Below are 22,156 nucleotides of genomic sequence, written 5' to 3'. Positions count from 1 at the left end.
CCTCATAGCAGAGCTGGAGTCTCTGGTTGAGGTGTGTGAGAGGACAATGCTGAGAAAACTTCTCAGTATCCTTGAAAACATGCCACATGCCCTACATGTGACACTGAAGACCCACTGGAGCAGGTTCAGCTGTAAAACAAGACCATTGAAGACAACCACAGAACGCCACAGGATCTCTTTCCTACCAGTGTCCATCAACCCAATAACTCCTCCCCTTTCAGCAGGGATCAGAGCTGACCAAATGAACACTGACAGTATCATTATATGACTATCCCAGTTTCACAATAATTATAATGTACATTAATATAACACCATGTGCAATATCACATCATGTGCAATATTTTTGTAGCACCTTTTCCGTACACATTTTTGTATATCCAGAACATTATTTCTCTTGAAATCTCTAGCAAAAGAATTTCCTTCGGGATTAATAAAGTTCTACCTTATCTCGTGCTAGTCAGTAAATCCACTTTGCTCTACTTCTTCCTCTTCCTCTCACCTGGACTCCAGATTCACCAAACATACCGAAGATTAATCTTTCTCATAACACCAACTTATACCAAACACAATAACACCACAGTGCTGTTGAATCCGGCATTCTGACTGGTCAGAAAGTGTTCTATAACTGCAGCGCTAGCGCTAGTCATAATTCAAATCACAGATTTAGGGTACGTCTCTATCAGTGCCAAAGCTCCCTAGGTAGTGAATCAGTATATCATCTACACGAGATGGGACACTCATGACTCGATTTTCTAATTCGCATCAGTCACTGTAAAAAAACCCAAATATTTAGGTTTTACTTGTCGTATAAATGTGCTAGCTTAATTACACATGTTTCTGTGGTGATCGTCTGCTAGCTAGTGTTTTTTTTCCTAATCAATTAAGTCGTTATACTCGAACAAACCCTAGAGTAATCATTTGTCAGCTAAAACAACAATAACAAGCTAGTCACACTTGGACACAAATTTAGCTAAGACTGTGACGTCATTTCCAGCAACAGAGAATCGATGCTCCCTGGTTTTTGCGGTGCGTTATGGGATTTTTTTTAGGCAGCGTCTCCTTGCTCAGTGCCCTGACGAGTGAACTGACTGAGTCGCAGCCTTTATTAGGGACAAGCATAATCATCAATACGGTGTTTTCTTTGAGGAGATGTTTATTTAATTGGTTTGTTGTTGTTTTTTGAAGGAGTCTCCAGTGTTAGATTAAGAGTTGTTTAAATTTTGATAGATGACATTAATGCTGGGGGTCTTTTATGTCTTAATAACTTCTAAATGAATAAGGAGGAGAAAAACCAAAGGATGGTGATGTCACAAGGTGCTGGAAAATAAGCGATTACTGGAATATACTGGTTTTATGGACGTTCCTAAAGATCTAATATATAGGAACTATAATTAAATAACAATGTTCATCATAGGGTCATGGGGAGTCTGTGGCATCATCAGGCATCAAGGCAGGATACACCCTGGATGGAGTGCCAACCCACACACACTTACACTACAGGCAATTTAGAGACTCCAATCAGCCGTGAAGCATGTCTTGGGACTGTGGGAGGAAACCAGAGCAAACCCACCAAGCATGGGGAGAACACACACACAGAGTGAGCCTCAAACCCAAGAAGCTGGAAGTGTGAGGCAAACTACTAACCACCAAGCCACAGTGCCGCCTAAACTCACTGTATATGTTAACAGATTCCTGTTGTGTAAGAGGAATAAAACACCTGTTACAGGACCCGAGTTTTATTCCTTACTTAATCCTGTTTTATGTAAATATGCTTTGGGATGATGCTCTTGTGCTTCTAGCGGTTGCACAAAAGTGACTTCAGGATCTCGAATGATCTAAAATGATGGATGAGTTTGAGATAAATAAATAAAAAAAACCCCGTTATATAAACAGGGTTGAAAAATCAATATAGTCTCCATTTTCCTCTCAAACAGAACCCACAATTTCCAATCTAATCCAACTAAAGATAAAGAAAAGTGACAGCAAAGCGAAATCCTGTGGTTTGCACATCCTGTAAAATCCATACCAGCTCTCAAAGCCACTCTGGTCAGCAGAAGCGCCAGAAGATCTTTCACCTCAAACTCAATCCACAGTTTTAAAGGATACAGGAAATGAGAAGGGGGTTTTGCAGTGCTGATCCTCGTAACACTGAGCTCTTCTGGGCTTTGAGATCCTGCTCTGCCGTTCTCTGGGGGATTGTGAGGCTGGGAGAAGTGCTGAGGAATGATCAGACCTCGGCTCCTCGAGCGGCCGAGTAAGTAACGACTGGAACGGAATGTGTGAACCATGCAACATGCTAATCCCTGTCTAATCAATGTCTTCGACACAGAATTAGGCTAATACTGCTAATGCGAAACTCAGCATGGATATCTTCAGTCTAATTGGGGTTTAATGTTTCAGTGGGTTTGAAGTTTAGTGACTAGTGACTTGTGTTTGATTTGAAATGTCTAATCTTCTGTTTATTTAAAATGTTAAATGATTGTTTTTCCTTCTTTTAAATGTACTATTCCTGTTTTCCGTTGCTTCAATAAGAGAAAGAAAATTCAATTTCTAATCCGAAATCAAAATAAAAAAAAAATCTAAAATGCTGCTTTTGTTCATTTCAATTGATAAAGTGTGTATTGGTTTTAGTAGCATTTTATTTATTTACATATTTATTTATTTAATGCATTTTTTATTTATTTCTGTTCTAATTTTTTGTTTAAAAAAATTAAAGGAACAGGATGCACGTCATAATGTAATTAATTAACTAAATTGTGTCTATTTGTGCTAATTTGAGTTAAAATGTTTTTTTGTTTTTTTTTTTAAAAAAATGCTCATTTGTGCTTACTTAAATTATAGAAAGGCTAGAAAAATTTATTTATTTATTTATTTATTTATTTATCTATCTATCTATCTATCTATCTATCTATCTATCTATCTATCTATCTATCTATCTATCTATCTATCCATTCCTTCATTCACTCATTTATTTATTTATTTATTTATCTATTTATTTATCCATTCCTCACTCATTCCTTTATTTTTTTATTTTTTTATTTATTTATTCCATATGTTCTTGCTCTATGTTCTGATTCCAAGATGGACAGTAAAAGTCATAACCAAAATTATTGGCACCCTTGGTAAAATGCAGCAGGGGCACGGGGGGTGTTAAAAAGTTGTTTTTACTTTAATCTCAAGCTGAAGATATTTAAAATGTATTTGAAGCAATGTAAAAAATGTTTTTAAAAAATTGTATTTGTAATTATTTTAATCTTAAACTGGAAATACTTAATAACTATTTGATATTTATAAATTTTTTTAAAAAAAAAGATATCTGTGTTTATTTATTTTACTCTTAAGCTATAAAAATTTTATATTTAAAATGTATCTAAAAAATTGTATTTGTAATTTTTTATTCTCAAGCTGAAAATAGTTAATAAGTATTTGATATTTAAAATATTTTTTAAATGCCATTTGTGATTATTTATTTTGATCTCAAGCTGAAAATATTTAATCCATATTAGACATTTAAAATGTAAATAAATAGTTAATAAGTATTTGATATTTAAAAACGACATTTATGATTATTTATTTTAATCGTACGTTAAAAAAAATCTGAAAGAACCTTTTTATAACCATTTTTTAACCTTATACATTTATACAGAGACACCGAACTGCCTCTCTCTGGTTCACGACCTCATGATGCGGTTCATGTACGCTTCCTCCTGTTCTTTCTTCCTTCATTATTCCATTTCGTTCTTTCTTCCTCTCGGTGCATTTGTCTACACGTGAGATCATGCTCATGGAAATCAATGAAATAAAGCACAGAGCAGTCTTCTTTAAATAATCAAAACCTCCCTCTGCTCCTGCGAGCCTCTAGATGATTGAGTCTCTCTACTATCCAGACATAATTATAGATTTTTTTCCTTAGTACTAATGATGAAGTGATGTTAAAGCTATGGCACATACCATACCATACCATACCATACCATATGCTGTGTGTGCTGGACGTGACTGCAGGTTTGTTGTGCTATTAATATTTAATAGGCACAGTATAATTCCATCATCATCTACATTCCATTTCTTGCAATTATCTCCCGTAAGACAGATCACCAGATAGAGTCCTTATTGAATAGCTAATGGAACAGCTTCATAACATCCCTCAGCATGAGGTTGGTAAGGCTTGCGTGAGCATTCCAGCTCACGTGAGGTAGATAATTTTGCCACTAAATAAAAAATAAGAACCAGAAAGGCGGCAATGAAAAAATAACCTCAACCCGCAGAGCCGGCACACAAATTTTCTTTACGGCTTCGGCCTCTACCGAAACCTTATATAAGAGAGAAAATTTGATCATTATTACATCGCTGGGCTCCGCTTCATTGAATCTTTCATCTCTAAGGTGCCATCAGAAAGCGTGCAAAAAAGAACCATGAAAAGTGCCCTGGAAAGCTACGTCTCAATTTTCCCCGCCGATGAAAAGCAGATCGCAGAGAGAGAGAAAAAAACAAAGGGGGGGGGGGGGGGCGGGGGGAGCGGTTTTAATACTGACCCAAAGTTCTAGTGTACAAGCGTAAGTGAATTATGTGTGGGAGTGGTGAGGTCTGGCTGATATTCTGCAGCATTCATCCCCCCATTAGGCCTCCTCCCTGCTCTTCTACATCCCATCGTTATTCATCAAGGACCCTAGAGACCTGCAGGAGCAGCAACACTTACAGATGAGATCTGTGCTACGGCTGAGGAAAACGGCTTCTTCTTTGCTATCGGGAGTAACTCTGCTTTTTGTTCTGTGATTTAGTGCCAGGGACGTGGTAGCTTAGCGGTTGTGGTGTTAGAACGCTCGACTCACACCTCTGGGGTCGGTTGCATATTCAAAGCACTGGGGTTTATGCTGAGCAAGTTAAGTAGCCTTTATTTGTCACTTACTGCACAATGAAATTCTGACTTCATATATCCCATCTTTGGAGGTTTGGAGTCAGAGTGCAGGGTCAGCCATGATGCAGCGCCCCTTGATGAAGGCCTTGCTCAGGGGCCCAACAGTGGCAGCTTGGTAGTGCTGGGGCTTGAACCCCAATATTCCGGGCAAAGCCTTAACCACTTGAGCTACTAAGGCTTCCTCCAAAGACGTGTCCAAAAACATGCGTCGTAGGATGATTGACATCTCTAAATTGTCTGTGTTGTGTGTATGTGTGTGTTGTTGTAGCCTGCGATGCCTTGGTCCAGTGTGTCCCCTGCTTTCAGTACCAATAGATGGAGGATTAGTAATTGTACAGATAGGTTAAATGAATAAAGATCAGAGGTGTAGCTAAGAGAGGAGATCATTTAAAATCCCCTTCAAAATTTTAACACACACACACACGTGAAAACAGACATACAGGACAGCGAAATATAAAGATGCATAAAACGGCTGTGGCATCATCACGATATACAAATTCACAGAATCGTGAATACCTGTTACTTTTGCACCACTCAGGAACGTTGTTTTTCACAACCATGGTGCTATGACGATGTTCCTAAAAACCTTCTCAAGCTTTGTTTGGTCTGGGAGTCTGTCATGTATGTGGAAGAGAGCAGACTGCACTATTCTCTGAACAGGTTATGCTGCCTTGCATGAGCAGAGGGTTTGAAATAAAGATGTCTGGATGGCTTTACATGTGAAATAAATAATTCTAGATGGCTTTACATGTGAAATAAAGAATTTTGGATTGCTTTACAAGTGAAATAAAGAATTCTAAATAGCTTTACATGTGAAATAAAGAATTCTAGATGGCTTTACATGTAAAATTAAGATGTCTGGATGGCTTTACATGTGAAATAAAAACCTCAGGATGGCTTTACATATAAAATAAAGATGTCTGGATTGCTTTACATGTGAAATAAAGAATTCTGGATGGTTTTACATGTGAAATAAAAAACTCAGGATGGCTTTAAATGTGAAGTAAAGATATCTGGATGACTTTACATGTGAGATAAAGATGTCTTGATTGCTTTACATGTGAGATAAAGATGTCTGAATTGCTTTACATGTGAAATAAAGAACTCAGGGTGGCTTTACATGTGAAATAAAGATGTCTGGATGGCTTTACATGTGAAATAAAGAATTTTGGATGGCATTACATGTGAAATAAAGATGTCTAGATGGATTTACATGTGAAATAGAGATGTCTGGATGGCTTTACATGTGAGATAAAGAATTTTGGATGGCATTACATGTGAAATAAAGATGTCTAGATGGATTTACATGTGAGATAAAGATGTCTGGATGGATTTACATGTCTCAGATGACGCACGTTCGTCTTCAGCCTTTCACTTTTGGAAGCTGCTGTATGATTGAGGAGATCCAGTTGGTGGGTGAGAACTGGCTGGTGACCAATCTTGAGAAATTTGTTTCCTCCTCTTGTTTTTATGAGCAATGAGCAAGAATTCATTAGTATAAACATGCGTGTATGACTTGACAGCATTTCCTTCAATCCCGAGAGGCAAATATGGAGAACAAATTTTTTTTCCCTCTCTTTTAAGAGTTCAACTAAGAGTTTGTTTAAAGGGGAAAAATGGGGTCATTTCCTGTTTATTATTTTTTTTCTTTATTTAAGTCTTACGGTCCCAGAATGTAAGCAATGACTACTCACTTTCCAATGTAGATGGTAGAAAAATGTTTCATTGCACTGAACAAACTAAATCAAGTGTTGTTTCGTCTTTGTCTTGTTGGAACAGGATTTGTCATTGGTAGGAGTATTTGCTATGTCCGAAATACTTAGGCGATGAGTTCCAGCAGGCTGCAAACAAGTCCGGAGTTGACACGCCCATAAGAATAACAACGAGACAATGAGAGAAAGTTCAAATATATGCTTTCATATGTTGATATCATCTCTATTTACTTCATACTGAAGCTAGTTATTATTCAGATCGTAAACAGTGATGTCTACACCACTAGCCGGGACCGAACCACCAGCCTAGTGCAATTGGTGATCTATTACTATTATTATTATATGATTATTATCTAGTTCCACGCTTGCAAACAAACTCTTACTGAGTCGTGTCGCAGCGCCATTAGCGATAAGAAAAGAGAAATTCATTTGAAGCATATCATACAGTCTGTACACAAGTCTAGAAATTTGCTCAGTGATTTGATCAGCGGCACAAACTGAAATCACAGCAATAAGGGACAAATTGATCCCCCATCGTCTCCCCGAGGGACTATTTTTAAATGTTTAACAAGAAACCGATCAATACAGCAATGGGAGCGGCAGCGCAGCCTGTCAGCAAGATCCATCCCGCCGCACCGCCACGCCCCTCATCTATCAGCGTACGTCCGAGTCTCAACCGAGAGCCGCCTCACACACCCGGGCCTCTGTTAACTGTTTACAGACAACGAGCGAGGAAACATTTACGCTGGAATACTGAATCAGCGTTAACTCTCTGTGAGATCGCCAGATCCAGAAATACACAATGGTTTTAGTGACACGAAAATGGCTTCAGATACAAAACGAGACAAATGATTAAAGCCACGCCTATTTAGGTAGAAACTAAGTGCGAAGAAACACACCAGGCTCCTTTAAGAAGCTTCAATCATGTTTAGCTGCTTTTCTCTTACTGTTTATTACTCATTATTATAGACTTCGTACTTTCTTCAAAAATAAGTGTACTTTTAACTTATTCACTGATTCTCTGATTCTCATATTATTGAGATTTTATTTGAAAAATTGTACAATATTATGATTAGTAGCAGTAGCAGTAGTAGTAATAGTAGTACTAATATGACTAGTAGTATTGCCTCTTTAAAGATACTGTTATTAATGATAGTAACTTATTATTTTATCATTTATTTTAATGTATTTAATTCTATAAACAATAAATGTTTTATTTATTTATTTATTTATTTATTCATTCATTCATAGCTTATTTTTTTATTTATTGTTTGTTTGTTTTGGTTTATGTATTTATCTATCTATAAATTTATTTTTTTATATATTATATATTGTTTCTATTTATTTATTTATTGTTTTTTTTTTTGTTTTGGTTTATGTATTTATCTAACTACCTATTTATTTTTTATATATTATATATTGTTTCTATTTATTTATTTATTTATTTATTTATTTATTTATTTATTTATTTATTCATAGCTTATGTTTATTTATTTACTGTTTTTTTGTTTTGGTTTTTGTATTTATCTATCTATCTGTTTATTTTTTTATATATTATATATTGTTTATGTTTATTTATTTTATATTATGATTGATTGATTGATTGATTGACTGAACAGACAAGATATTCCATTTAGACAAAAGTTCTAATTCCTGATATGTTGCATTGTAATCAGAAATGCTGTAGCGAACTTGCACTCTGTAACCCCTGATCTGAATAATCCAGAGAGGTTCTGTTTCACCAGCCACCTCTGCAAACAAGCGCTAATTACAAGAAAGAATCGCGGAATTCAGCGGAAGTGTATAATCCTCCAGCGAAAGCCTGCTGATGTGAAACAAGTTTTTCTGTTTTTCAGCTAAGACAACATGCCGAGGGGACCTAATTAGAGAGAGAGAGAGAGAGAGAGAGAGCAACATCTCACACACTGCGAGTCTCTCGACAGAGCCATTATGAGGACTGGAATAATGAAGAATGACAAAAGCCTTGATTTTGGTTATGATTTCCTCATGCTGATGTTACTCTTCCTCAGGCCCCTTGCACAATGAATGTCAACTTATTGAAAAATACACCAGACAACGTAATAATGTAATGTAACTTAATCAAGCCTGCATTCCCTCCTCTGAACACGTAGCTTTCTCTTTATCGCAAACGAACTCTCAGGCTTACAGTGGCTTTAAAAATACATTTACGTTTACATATGTCCTTATTCAGAGCGACTTACATTAAATGATCTTTTTATACAAGTAAAGGCTTTGCTCAAGAGCCCTGCATTGGCAATTTGGTGGACCTGGGATTCGAACTCACAAACTTCTGATCAGTAGGCCAACGCCTTAACCACTGAGCTACCACAAAATAATTGCGTCGCTCGTCAAGTGGCTAGCGTGACAGAAAAAACCCCACATAGATAAACAATTCTAAAGTAAATGAGTCCTACAGGATCAGGTAATGTTGATGATGAGGATATTGTTGAAATCTTTTATGACCTGAACGTGTGTAGGAGTAAAGGTCAGTGAACCCAGGACCCTGCTCCAACTGACTACAAATCAATGAATCTATTTTTATGTGTCTGTTAAAACACACACATAGTAAAGGCACTTAAACAAACAGTATTCTGTGTCCTGCTTGCTTATGACCCACTTCCACTTCCACCATCTCCCAGGGTAAGAGGAAGGACTGTTCTGGCACAGAGGTGGTGGAATGAACTCCCTCTAGATGTCCAAACAGATGAGGCTTCAGATGATGGATGAAGACCTACCTTTTCCTCAAACATTTAAGCTAGTTCTTATTTTTTCTGTTTGTTTTATGTATTAAAAGAATTCCTCCCAGGACAGTTTGTAGGCTGATGGTATCCTAAGTCTGTGACCCATTGAACCAGTGCTAATGTATTCGTTTATAGAGACTTCAGAGCACTGTTATACGCCGCTCTGGATAAGGGCGTCAAATGCCAGAAATGTAAATGTACTTCCTCTGATCTGAGGTGTTAGTATTCTGTGTTCCTGTTATCACACGGGTCACTTATAAGAGAACAGGCAGTGGGAGAGAAGCTGGAACAGACTGTGCTGTTGGTACAGATGACCACATGCTCACCAGAGGAAACCCTGTCTCACAAGGTAAATAAATATGCTTCAACCAAATAAGTGAAGAAATTCTGTAATTCAATAAATGTATTACGTATATGAATATTTCCAAGATTCACTCTGGTTGTTGTTCATGATATCATTAGGATTTAAAACCTTTTTTTTTGTTGTGCACAATTTCAACACCTGAGGCAACAACAATGGCTAGATTTCTAGGAGAAAACAAGAATAATGACTCAGGTAAGAGAATGTTTCTAGCTCTACCATCAGATTGTGATAATAAGATCTCCTCGTTTTATTTAGACGGATCCAGCTGTGAATATAAAACTGTGAAGAGGAAAACGATGGAAAGCATACCTACTGAGGCAAAAAAATAAATAAATAAATAAAATAAAAGAATGTCAGGCATCAGAAATATGTACGTACTTTTAAAAATCTTGTTTATTTGCTGTCTCTTCTAATTGCCCTAAAAATTTAATTATTATTAAAATTATATATTTTTAAAATGATATATTTAAATGCTAACTTTTTTTTTTTTTTAAAAAGCTATATTATTTTTAAATGCTATATTTTTTAAAATCACTTTTTTTAAATGATTACCTTTTTTATGTGATATAAAATCCCCTTTTTTAATTGATATAAATGATACATTTTCTTTTTTTTAATAAAACATTCTTTTTCGTATTATTGTTTAATCAGCTGAGTTGTATAAAAAGAAAGTATAAAATAAATACTATTTGTAGTATTAGTAGTATTTTTTTTTAATCATTTTTCCTGTGTAAACATGTTGTTATTAATGATATTAACTTTCATTTTATTTATTATAGGAAATTGATTTTAATTGATTTCAATTTTATTTTTAATGAATTAGTTTATTCATTCATTATATTTAAAAAATATATATCTTTGTCTCTCCTATTATTGCTTAGTCATTATTAATATCAGCCATAATTAATATATTATTATTATTATTATTATTATTGCATCTTTAAAACACTATTGAGGATACACTCATTACACTATATATATATATATATATATATATATATATATATATATATATATATATATATGTATGTATAGTGCATTCACACCATGTCAGACTCCCAGTGATTAATTATACATATCGAGTAAACTGGAATTTTATGAGATGAACGGCTCTGAGTGGAATCATCTCGCTGTCATCTCAGGACACTCTATTCTGCTGCTTGAACATTTCCACAAGAATCCTTTTCCAAATCTGTGAACCAAAATAATAATAAGAAAAACGATGGAGTCTAGTATCACTGTACGGTACGATTACTAACCTCGTAGTCCTTTAGAAGCTAATTTCCCTTTTAGCTGCTTAGCACAGGATTTGAATTGAACTCAATAACAAATTCATGTTCATTTATTTCAACACTGATGAAATCCAAGGCAAGTGTCTCTGTTCTCTTTTACTCCATTCCAGCTTTCTGGGCCGGTTTATAACAGCAGCTACAGTATAACTGTGTCATGCTCACATGCTGGAGACGGCAGGGCAGATGATTTAATAACTGACCATGAGACGAAGCATCATGTGACCATATGGATGTCATGTAAATGACAACAGATAAGGCTTCCTGGCAAGGGTTTGCACATCTCTACCCTGAGCTCATCTTTCATTTCATAACCCATTAGCAGCTGTAATCTGGGAATGACGGATGAAGTGAAGGAGGAGACAAGTGAGAGGGCATTAGCGGCAGGAAGCGAGAAAGCCACTTTGTTCCCCTCTGCATCCCACGTGCCCGTCTGACACGCCTGTCTCAAACCTCCTGACACCTGCTGAGGAGCCTCATGCCTGTTTACGCGCCATCACACACACACACCATATAGATACACATACACACACCATACACAGGCTCAGCATGATGGATTACAAAGCGGTCATAGATGACCCTCCTGCAGCGTGGCACTAAATTCTGCAGTAATAGCCTCTGATGACAACGTGATTAATCATGATATTTTTGGCAGGGATGGGAGGAAGGAGCAGCGCTGTTTAATTAAGGTGGCAGAACTGGAGATTATTCATGAAGCCCTAAAGCAGCTAAACCTGAACTCTTTAGGGCCATGGATCAAAAACACATCGCTCCCCTGATTCGAGAAAGATTCTCTGCTCGGGCACCATCCAAAAATAGGACGGTGACCTCGGGATGTAAATCTTCCATCAAAAAGTGTGACAAATATGTTCATGTGACATCACCGGCACTTCGGGAGCTACTTCGCCAGTCATAAATTAGTGATGTGGCTCCTAGAAGAAAGGAATGTTCTCTGGCTTTGGAACCGCTCCAGGATTACGAGGGTTATAGTTTAAAATATGTATGGTATGATAATGCAGTCTAAAAATATCGTGGATGTTTTACAGGGTCTTAATAGACCAAAAAAAAACCCCAGAACACTTTGGTGAAAAGAGTGGGAAAATGTTGATCAGAGACTCAGATTTTCCGAACCATCCCAGAACATGTTACGCAATAAAGCTTGCTGCGAATCAGAAGAAGACAACATCAGATTTCAGTCTGGTTCACCAAAAACAGGAATCTGAGGAATCTATACTGGGTGAAGGCTCACCAAAACTGGGAGGACTGGAAACAAAAAAAGGTGATTTCCAGGATGTTAAACCTTTAATTGTTCTTCTAACATAGAAATTTTCGAGAAATTTTCCTCTTACTTTTTTATTATTATCACCTTATTCGTCATAAGCTTAAAGATAGAGTTGGTGTAAAGAAAAGCTGTGCATGTCGTCAAAAGCAGTGGAATGGTGACCAGAAGATCGGGGGTTCAAGCCCCAGCACCGCCAAGTTGCCACTGTTGGGCCCTTGAGCCCTTAAGGCCCTTCACCCTCTCTGCTCCAGGAGTGCTGTATCATGGCTGACCCTGCACTCTGACCCCAACCTCCAAGGATGGGGATATGTGAAGAAAGAATTTCACTGTGCAGTAATGTATATGTGACAAATAAAGACTATTTCTATTTCAAAAGACTCTGAGTTACCAATATGCAGCTGCTTAGCATAAAAACACCTAGCTGATTCTCTTCATCATGATCGCTAATGTGCGTAAATGTTTGTCACTTACAAATGAGTTTGATATCACCATTTACTAAGATAAGATGGCAGTAGACATTTCTATTAGTTTCTTCGCCTCTTTTCTTTTCTCTGAAAAAGTGAACAGACCTGGAAAGATGGGAATCATCCCAGCACGGTAGAAATGTTGTCTATCTTCCAGCGCTTATAGGTGTGACAATGTCATCGACAGCGAGGTGACCGTCATCCACTGTGACTAACAGTGAAACCATGATGCTGTAACAATCCTATCTACAACAAACAACATGCTGTGTCTGACAACTCCGAGTGCAAAGACGCTTAGCTTCACCGTATCATGTTGCCTATTGGCACATGCCACTCTCCAGGCTGCCAAGGAAAAATCCAGAGAGACTTTGGAGTCTTTTGAGATTACAACCCTCACTATGAGTCTGCCTGTGGTCATATTTGTTTTATTGACCACTTTGGCACAAGTGGCGACTCTCATTAGGAGTCGGTGACCAAATAACATTTGGCCATGATTAGTATTCGGGACATTTGGAACTGCGCCAATGAGAAAACATTGTACGTTAGAGGCAAAATTTATAGACTTCCTTTTCCTGTCGGATCCGGAGGGAAGTGTTTCGAACTTGAAATCAATCACCAGCAGACCACCGCCGGCCCAGATCGTGCACGAAAAGGAGCAGGACTGATAATGCTATTAAGCTCCCAGTGGATAAACAGTGATTCAGCAGTGTTCTGAGAAAGCAAACACAAAGGCATTGATACAGCACAGATGTAGAGATCCACAGCATCTCGGTCTCTGCGCAGCAAACGGACGTGAAGTGCAACACACTGGAAATGGGAAAGCCAGTTACAGCACAGAGATGAAGAGTTCTTGAATTTGATTGGACGGAAGGTGGACAGTAGATCCAGATTTAAGACAAACGACAAGTTTGGGATTTTATATTAACAGAGTTCTTAACAACCACACAGAATAATTCTTCATACTTTCTTTCTCTCTAAAAAAAATAAAGGAAAGGCACCTTTCTTTTTTGGTTTGTTCCTGAGGGAAGTCTTTTTACTTCATTGAAGAGGAAAGAACTGTTAAACACCCCGTAAGGAGACACTGAGGATGTATATAATTGAATTATTACCCCCCAGGTTTATGTTTAGATATTAATGCACTTGTTCTTAGTCATTTTTGGAAGGAAATGCTTTCCCTTTAAGCATTTTCACCACTGGCAAATGAAAATCTAAGGACAGATCATTTTATGCTTTCATTAAGATTTCACAGTAACAAGCTGTCTATTTTGGATTTATTTGTTATTTTGGAAGACCAAATGAGGGACTTTCCATAAGGGATAAGAGGAAGAGTTTGGGAGAAATTCCACAATTAAATATAACTATAAATGAATAAAAGGATAATAATGAGAGTTTGCCCTTGCCAAAGTTTGCTCTGGCTTGCTCATTAAGGATAAATATAAATAAATAAATAAATAAATAAATAAATAAATAAATAAAAATGTAAAAATGTAATTTAATTTTTTTCCCCTATACATTCCTATTAAGCCGCTTTGGAAAAACTGAACTGAATTGAAGGTTTTATGCCATTCATTAATAATTTTTAAACAAAACACTTGAAGACATGCCATTATCGGAAAATAATCAAATTACTGATACTAGTAACGCTTCATTTTTAGGCCATCACGCCACGACATCATTTATTTTTTTACCTCCCCATAGTGTTTTATTCCATTCTTGACAAAATGGCATTAGATAACCCATTTATAGATTAGATTAGATTCAACTTTATTGTCATTGTCCAATGTACTTGTATAAAGCCAATGAAATGCAGTTAGCATCTAACCAGAAGTGCACAGTGATATATTTACAATAAATTACGAATAGATATACAGCTATAGGGGGTGATATATACAGAGGTGCAGTAGGTATTATAAATAGGGATATATTCTACTGTTCATAAATTTGAGATCGCTTGGAAATTTCTCTGTTTTCCAAAGAAAAACCCATTTTCATTCATTTAAAAAACATTAAATGAATCAGATGATTATCAAAGACAGATCTGCCTTGTCACACAGAAGCCCTTTTTTTAATCACCTCTGTTTCAATCTCACGTAATGTTCGCTAATCCAAGCTAACCGTTTAATAAGGCTAATTATTTATAAGAAAAGCCTTTTGTAGCTGAAAATTGCTGTAGTGATTAAGGGAGCAATAAAACTGGCCTAGTTTAGTATCTGGAGCATCAGGAGTTTGTTTACAGGCACAAAATGACCAGAATTAAGGACCTTTCTTTCTCTTGATCTTATATACCATGCTGTGAACTACTCCCTTCATAGAACAGTGCAAACAGAACAGGGAGGCTCTGGTTTACACCAGGAAATTTCTCTTGAATGGTATTGTATATGATATGTATATATACAGTATGAATGTAAACTCCAGCTCGATTGAGCCTGCTACTAAAAAATGTTCTTTCTCTGATTAATATGCCATTAAAAAAGTAGATGTTTAGTTCAGAAGTGAAGAAATACAGTGTTAGACTCACATTGTAAAGGATTTCCACCCATCCCTCCATGGTGATGCATTGGAAGACTGTGAGAACGGCGAAGAGGATGTTGTCAAAGTTGGTGATGCCAAAGTTAGGGCCAGGCCAGTATTCCCGACAAGTGGTGCCGTTCTCACAGACGTGTGCCGGCGGCTCCAAGCCACAGGGAAACTCGGCCACCAGTTCATCTGAGAGGACACGCAACAATCAGTAAAGATCACAGCTTCAACCAGATACTAACAAATCTATTTCTTATTATAATAAGACTTGTCCTACAACGTTCTCCTCTATATAGGTTGCTTCGTTAGAACGTTTTGAACTTTTCCAATGGGAAAGCAATAAATATTTCCACCATTAGGTTCCACCATTGGAGGAACATTTTATATACACCTTCTGTACACTGCAGCAGAATAAAAATCATCTCATCAGACACTTTCAAATCAGTATAAACAAAAGGAATTATTTGATCGCCACAAATCTTGGCTTTCAGTGCGAGACGTGTGTGTTTTTCCCTCTGTCGGATAACTTTACAAAGAATTTTAGTGGTTGAAGATAAACGCCTTGAAATTTTTTAGACGTTTACGAACAAGCACTTGGGGTATCTCAGACAGCAGAAATTGGTTTAATATCAACATTTATTTTGAAGATAGAAACATTTCTGTGGAAAAAAAAACTTTTTGTTTTTCCCTATGAATATTTTGACCCTAGTAGGCTAGATAAAAAAACTAATTCTGAAAGCTCTGAGTGTCATATTTTCATATAAGCTTCATATTAACCCCCAACGTGGAGGAAAAATACCCCTCTCTTTCTGCCAGATCATAATATAATGATTTGTGATTCATGATCATACTGTTTGACCTTCAAAGAAGTTCTCTGTGTGTACTGCTAAACGTCGAGTTCTGCTTGTTTTAGCTTTGTAAGAAGGGCAGAGATATCAGATGGGGATTACTTCAATCCCACTTTAGAATGTTGACTCATGACTGTTCCTTTATCTTTTCTCCCTTTTTTCCCCCCTGCTCACCTTGTGTGAGAATGTCTGTATATAAGCTGTCTGTGAAGTCATTATTTGATGAGATTCATGTGTGTGTGTGTGTGTGTGTGTGTGTGTGTGACAGGTCTCTAATGACCAACTACACAAGACAGCTTTCCTTTGAAAAAGCTAAAATCTTGAACCTTGGAGAAGAAACTTATGATAAGACGATGCATTAACTTTATGTCCAAAACATGTCATTAATACAGAGTAAATTGTTTACCCATTCAGGAAGAGGGTTAGGGTTAGAGAAGCAGTGAGTAGACCCTGAGGAATTATACAGTAAAGTTTACTCAGCACTCCTTCCCGTATGAGAAGAAATGGAGGCACAGTAGTACTGTATGAGTCAAACCCTGACGATAAACCTGCAGAAAGATGTACATACTCGTGTCGTCTCGGAAGCAGGCACGGTGGAACTTGCCCATGTAGAAATCCAAGCCGATGATGGCAAACATGAGGATAGCGAAGAAAAGCAGCAGGCCGATCTGCAGCAGAGGCACCATGGCTTTCATGATGGACTTCAGGACCACCTGAAGACCTGATCACAGAGAGAACAGATCTGAGGTGTCAAAAATAGCACCGTGAATATCTCTGCTAATAAACTTGCATCAGTGAGCCAGTAGTTAAAGCACGTTTACACTAGCAAGCGAAAAATGCTACCATTTATTATCTAAGTAAGCGGAGCCACGAATTCAGCAACAGTGCTAAGACATTCTCAATTCTGTGCAAATTATATACGATGTCATAAATCAGCAAATCCAAACGACCGGCTCGGCTGATTCCTCAGAACATTTCTATGATGTGTGAGCCTATGTTTCTTTAATTCCCCCACTAGTTGCAATTTCATCTTTTTCTGTCATAGAAATGTGTATAAATACATTACAGAGAAAAATAATGCTTCAAAAGTGGTTCAGTTTCCTCGTTTTCTTTCATATTAATGTGTATAGATAAATTACGGAGCTTCAGAAGATACAGATTTGGTGTACATGGTGATTGTACGCTGGCCGAGAAGCGTAAAACAGAATAACAAATCCGAAAACAAAAGGAAAGGTATAGTTTACGGATGAAATTCTTACGGCCGATTTGACGAGACGTCACTCAAGATACGCCAGACGTAGGAAATTTTGTATCAAGACTTAATTTCTTGTACTTTAAACCATTTTGTTTGATAGTGCAACTTTAAGTCTAAGAAATTAACCAACATATATATTTCTATTTATAAGAAAATTGAACTCATTCAACGCTACTTTAAGAAAGGACATTTATAAGCCATGATTTTGGATATAATGATAGCGTATCATGGAATAAAGATAGTTAAAAATAGTAAAAATATATAAAAATAGTTTGTGATCTCTAGAAACACACCAAGAATGCAGGTATGTTTCGAAGACAAAACTATTCCAGATTAAAGGATGTAAGGAGCGTTATAAGAGCAGAGCTGCGTTCATACACACACAAATCCACTTTCTACTGCTGTAGCCAGCTGGACTTCCTGTAGAGCTTTAGTGACTCATCCAATCAGCAGTAAGAATTCCATTCGCAACCTATACCTAGCTTTTCCAGTTTGTCTAAATTGTTTTTTAAACTGGATTTGTTATTGTGTTTATAGATTTGTTATTGTTTTGGGATTTTTTGGAACTTGGATTTGTTCTTTTGTATTTGGATTTTTTTTTGTTGTTTTTGGATTTTTTGGAATTTGGATTTGTTATTTTGTGTTTGGATTTTTTTGTTTTTGGATTTGTTTTTTTGTTTTTGGATTTGTTATTTTGTGTTTGGATTTTTTTGTTTTTGGATTTGTTTTTTTGTTTTTGGATTTGTTATTTTGTTTTTGGATTTTGTTATTGTGTTTTTGGATTTGTTATTTTGTTTTCGGATTTGTTATTTTGTTTTGCGCTTCTCGGCCACCGTATGTATGTAAGCTAGTACAGCTAGCTTCTTTTGCTAATCTGCTAATCCACTGTAGTGCAGCGCACGGCCACAATGACACCAGTGCTACACACTATTTTTCCAAACATTGTTTAAGTGATTTCAGGGTGGATTCCTGCAACACTGAATTTAGTTGGGGTTGAATTTTAGGTTGTTATCCTCAAAAATGCTTTTTTACTACATTCAAATGTAAAAAAAATTTATCACATAATGTCTAATAACTTACTGGGAATTCCAGACACCAGCTTAAGTGGCCGTAGGACTCGTACTGCCCTGAGCGTCCGCAAGTCGAAGTCTGCCCCGACGGTGGTCAAAATCCTGCAAAAACCCCAGCAAAAGCACACAATATCAGCAAACAGCTCTCTCAACAGAGGTGGAAAAGAGGAGAGGTGAAGGGATGTGGACAATTCCGTGAATACAAAATAGAACATTTGACAATTTTACAATTCTAATCACTGTGGAAAAACGTCAGCTTAAATATGTCTGGTGAAATGCACCAGCAATAAGACAGTAAGCCAATCCACCGATCCTGAACTGTTCCAACATTACAAAAGCTTTCCAGCGGGCTATGGAGTGGATAGAATGACAGATTAAATCTCTTTCACGTCCGTATTCTCGCTGTGCTTTTAAAGCACTATGTTCCTCAGCAAGCTCATCTTAGCACTGAGTGGTGAAAAAAAACTTTCTCCTGGGAACTTCCTTGTAATCACAGCAATCCTGTTTAAAAGAGGCCTGGTGCAAAGACACACACACACACACACACACTTCTCCCTCCATCCCTCTGGATGTCTAAAACGAGAGAAAGAAAGCAGCATACATTAATATATTTCTTCTCTGTGCTTTAACTTCATCTCCTGTCTCAGCCTTGACCCTGGATGAACTCAACAATACCCTGCCATCTGTTGTAGCTTAGGATTTGAAGCTATTTAGCTAACATGACATGATTTCCGAGAGAACTTTTAGGTCAAATTCATAAGGGTTGATCATCTTTATTTATCACTAGCTTCCCAGTTAGCAAGAGCTAACCTGACAGGATTTCTGAGCCACAAAATAATCCATGTAGCTAACATGTGCTAGCCTGACCGGATTTCAGAGAAGATTTCTGAGCCGCAAAAAAAACAATTCCTTTAACGAACACTGACAGGATTTTTGAGAAGATTTCTGAGCCATGCAGCTAACCTGAGCTAACCTGACAGGATTTCTGAGAGTATTTTTTAAATTGCTCTCATTAAAATTATTTTTATGTCCTCTTAAAATGACAAGATATCTAAGTTAACCTAGTCACATTCCTAAATGTTCATGATCCTTAATTAATGACACAACATGAGCTAACTTGAGATGATAATGAGAGGATTTTCACAAAGCGAGACAAAGCACAAAGTCTCAAACCGTGACAATTAGCGAACACGAGCTAAAGACAGAATTTCTGAGAGAATTTTTAAGGCATTTTCATAAAAAATTAATATTATTCTTTGCTGCTAAAGCTGCTAGCTAACCTGACAGGATTTCTGACGACTTTAAAGTCTTATTTATTAATGTTAAGAATACGTACTTACCACCTAGCTCTACATAAGCTAACTCGACAAGATTTCACAAATGTTCTTAAAATGTTCTTTAAAAACGTAACGCTACCTTGTCAAGATTTTTTGTTCGTTTGTTTGCTTTGTTTTTTTTTAATACATAAACTAAAATAAATTTAATTTTTTAAATAAATAGAATTTTTCTTTGCCATTAAACTTACAGGATTTCTAGAAGAATTTTTTTTTATAATATTCATAAAATATTCATCTAGCTTACACAAGCTAACCGGGCAAGATTTCCGAGAGAAATTTGAACAATAGTATCTAACATTAAAATGATGTATAAATGATAACTTAAAGCGACACTGTGCGCTTTCTTAGCTGTTGCTTCGAAACCACTCTCCACCAGCAGAAACTGAATCCAGTGGTGAATTGAATTATCTTTTTACTCGATAGACAAACCGCTATATAAATCATCTCCATGTGTCCTCACTTCACACTAGTACATTTCAGTTCACTCACTACACTTCATTTAAAACCAATTCTTCCCCGATGTCTAATTCAAATTAGCTTGTGAAGGGACAGAGATTTCACACTCCCCTGGAGTCCTGCTGGATTATTAGAGGTGTCATTGAGGATTGGTGTTTTGGCTGGAGCAGGCAGTTGGAAAGGCAGGAACGTGTTTTAGGAGCTCACTGGGGAGCTCCAGTAGCAGCATATTGACTTTGACTTCTACTGGAAGGTTACATTTCACACAGAATACTTGATCAAATGCTACTCCATTAACTATTTCAGGCACCGGTACCTAGACAGAGAAATCACTACTGATTATGACTCAAGTCTGTGAGTAAACCTGAAAAAGAAAAGCCAAGGCAAGGTAATACTCTGATGCTGAAAACAGCACTATCATGGTGTGCACCTTGGAGAAGGGAAAAATTGTCTTGGGAGTACTTTTTACTTTCATGTGGTGAGAGAGACAAAACACATTACAGCGGAACCTCAGCCTACGAATTTAGGTAGTTCTGGAGGTGAGTTCTTAAGGCGGGAATTCATATTGCGATACAAATTTTCCCATAAGGAATAATGTAAATGTAGATAATCCGTTCCAGCCACCCGGAAACATGACCGATATGACCAATACGAAGCGTATGGAAACTGTGTGGCTGCTAACAAAGACCTGACCCAAGCCAAGCATTCTATGTCAAGGCTCCTCACAGGAAGTCGTGCCACCAAGCTTGGGGCTAAAAATAGAACAGACCACCCACACCACCAATCTGTCAACAAAAAAAACGTGCGTAAAATCACCTAGCTTTTGAATGCATGCTGAAGGTATCGTGGGTTGGCTTTTTTGTAAAATTCATGAACTCGCTTTGGTTGGCTTTCCACTGATGCAAACAAGTTTTGAACGGCTCCCAGACGTACGCACAACTTCGATTCGGTTCGTTCACATGCTGAAAATTCTTCGCATGTCTATGCAAATTCCTTGCAAAATTCGTAAGGGAGGGCATTCGTATGCCGAGGTTCCATCACCTCCATCATGCCCCTCCGGTTTACACATTATACCCATTTCACACCAGGCACCATTTTGCATTTTGTCTGTGTTTTCATTCATTCGTTGCTTTTAGGAAATATCCCTCAAAACATCCATCAGATTAACATAAACAAATATCGTACGTGATCTCTGTCACGTCCGATAACCTTCCCGGAAACCATCTGCACTCCCACGTTCACAGTCACTGTCCTTTTAATTACGTTCAGCTGTTTGCATTTATTTACTTGTCTTTGTTACTGTTTAAAAGCACTTTTTCCCCCTCTGTGCTCTTTGCAGTTATGTAAGCCCGTGACATTTCCAAGCCTGCCTTTTGTCCTAGATAATCCAGTTTCTAAATTCCTGCTTAGTGTTTTCCTGACTTACATTCAGCCTAAACTGCATTACTCTATCACGCTGACCATTGTCCTACACTCACTCGCGTTCTGTCAGGAACATTTCTAATAAAACGACCCGTCTTTGCATCCGCGTCTCCTAGTCTGTTTCCTGACAATCATTCCAATTTGATTACTCTAATTTTCTTTTATTTTTTAGAACTTTCACTCAGCTCACAGCGTACAGTACGGTGAATATAATATCCCTGATTATAATTTCTCTACACCAAGTCTGTCTAACATACAGTATAGGGGAGCAAATTTCCTCTGCTAACAGCAGGAAGGTTTAATTGCAGTGGGAAAATTATTACACCACATTAACGAGGCTTTTATTTACTCCCCTCTGCTTGAGGTTAATTAAATATTTGTTCATTAACTTTTGCAGATATTAAAGTATTAAAATGAAGCAGAGAAGGTGCGTCTCTACTATCCAGGTCGATGTATGAACATA

General features: G+C 37.2%; 1 protein-coding gene across 12 annotated transcripts in view; it reads right to left on the bottom strand.

Annotated features, from left to right (window-relative positions):
• The window catches only part of cacna1ba (calcium channel, voltage-dependent, N type, alpha 1B subunit, a), a 156,935-nt gene that overhangs the window by 95,532 nt on the left and 39,247 nt on the right, over positions 1-22,156 (bottom strand). For all 12 annotated transcript variants that reach the window (XM_058374798.1, XM_058374791.1, XM_058374790.1 and 9 more), the window contains exons 4-6: positions 18,489-18,580; positions 16,722-16,874; positions 15,307-15,494 (exon numbers count right to left, since the gene is read on the bottom strand). In XM_058374798.1, the coding sequence (XP_058230781.1) occupies positions 15,307-15,494; positions 16,722-16,874; positions 18,489-18,580 (433 nt within the window). The remainder of the gene's footprint in view (positions 1-15,306; positions 15,495-16,721; positions 16,875-18,488; positions 18,581-22,156) is intronic.

The sequence above is a fragment of the Hemibagrus wyckioides genome, linkage group LG22, assembly GCF_019097595.1.
Source record: "Hemibagrus wyckioides isolate EC202008001 linkage group LG22, SWU_Hwy_1.0, whole genome shotgun sequence".
NCBI lineage: Eukaryota > Metazoa > Chordata > Actinopteri > Siluriformes > Bagridae > Hemibagrus > Hemibagrus wyckioides.
Note: the sequence above shows the minus strand (reverse complement) of the source record. Positions and strands in the feature narration are given on the sequence as shown.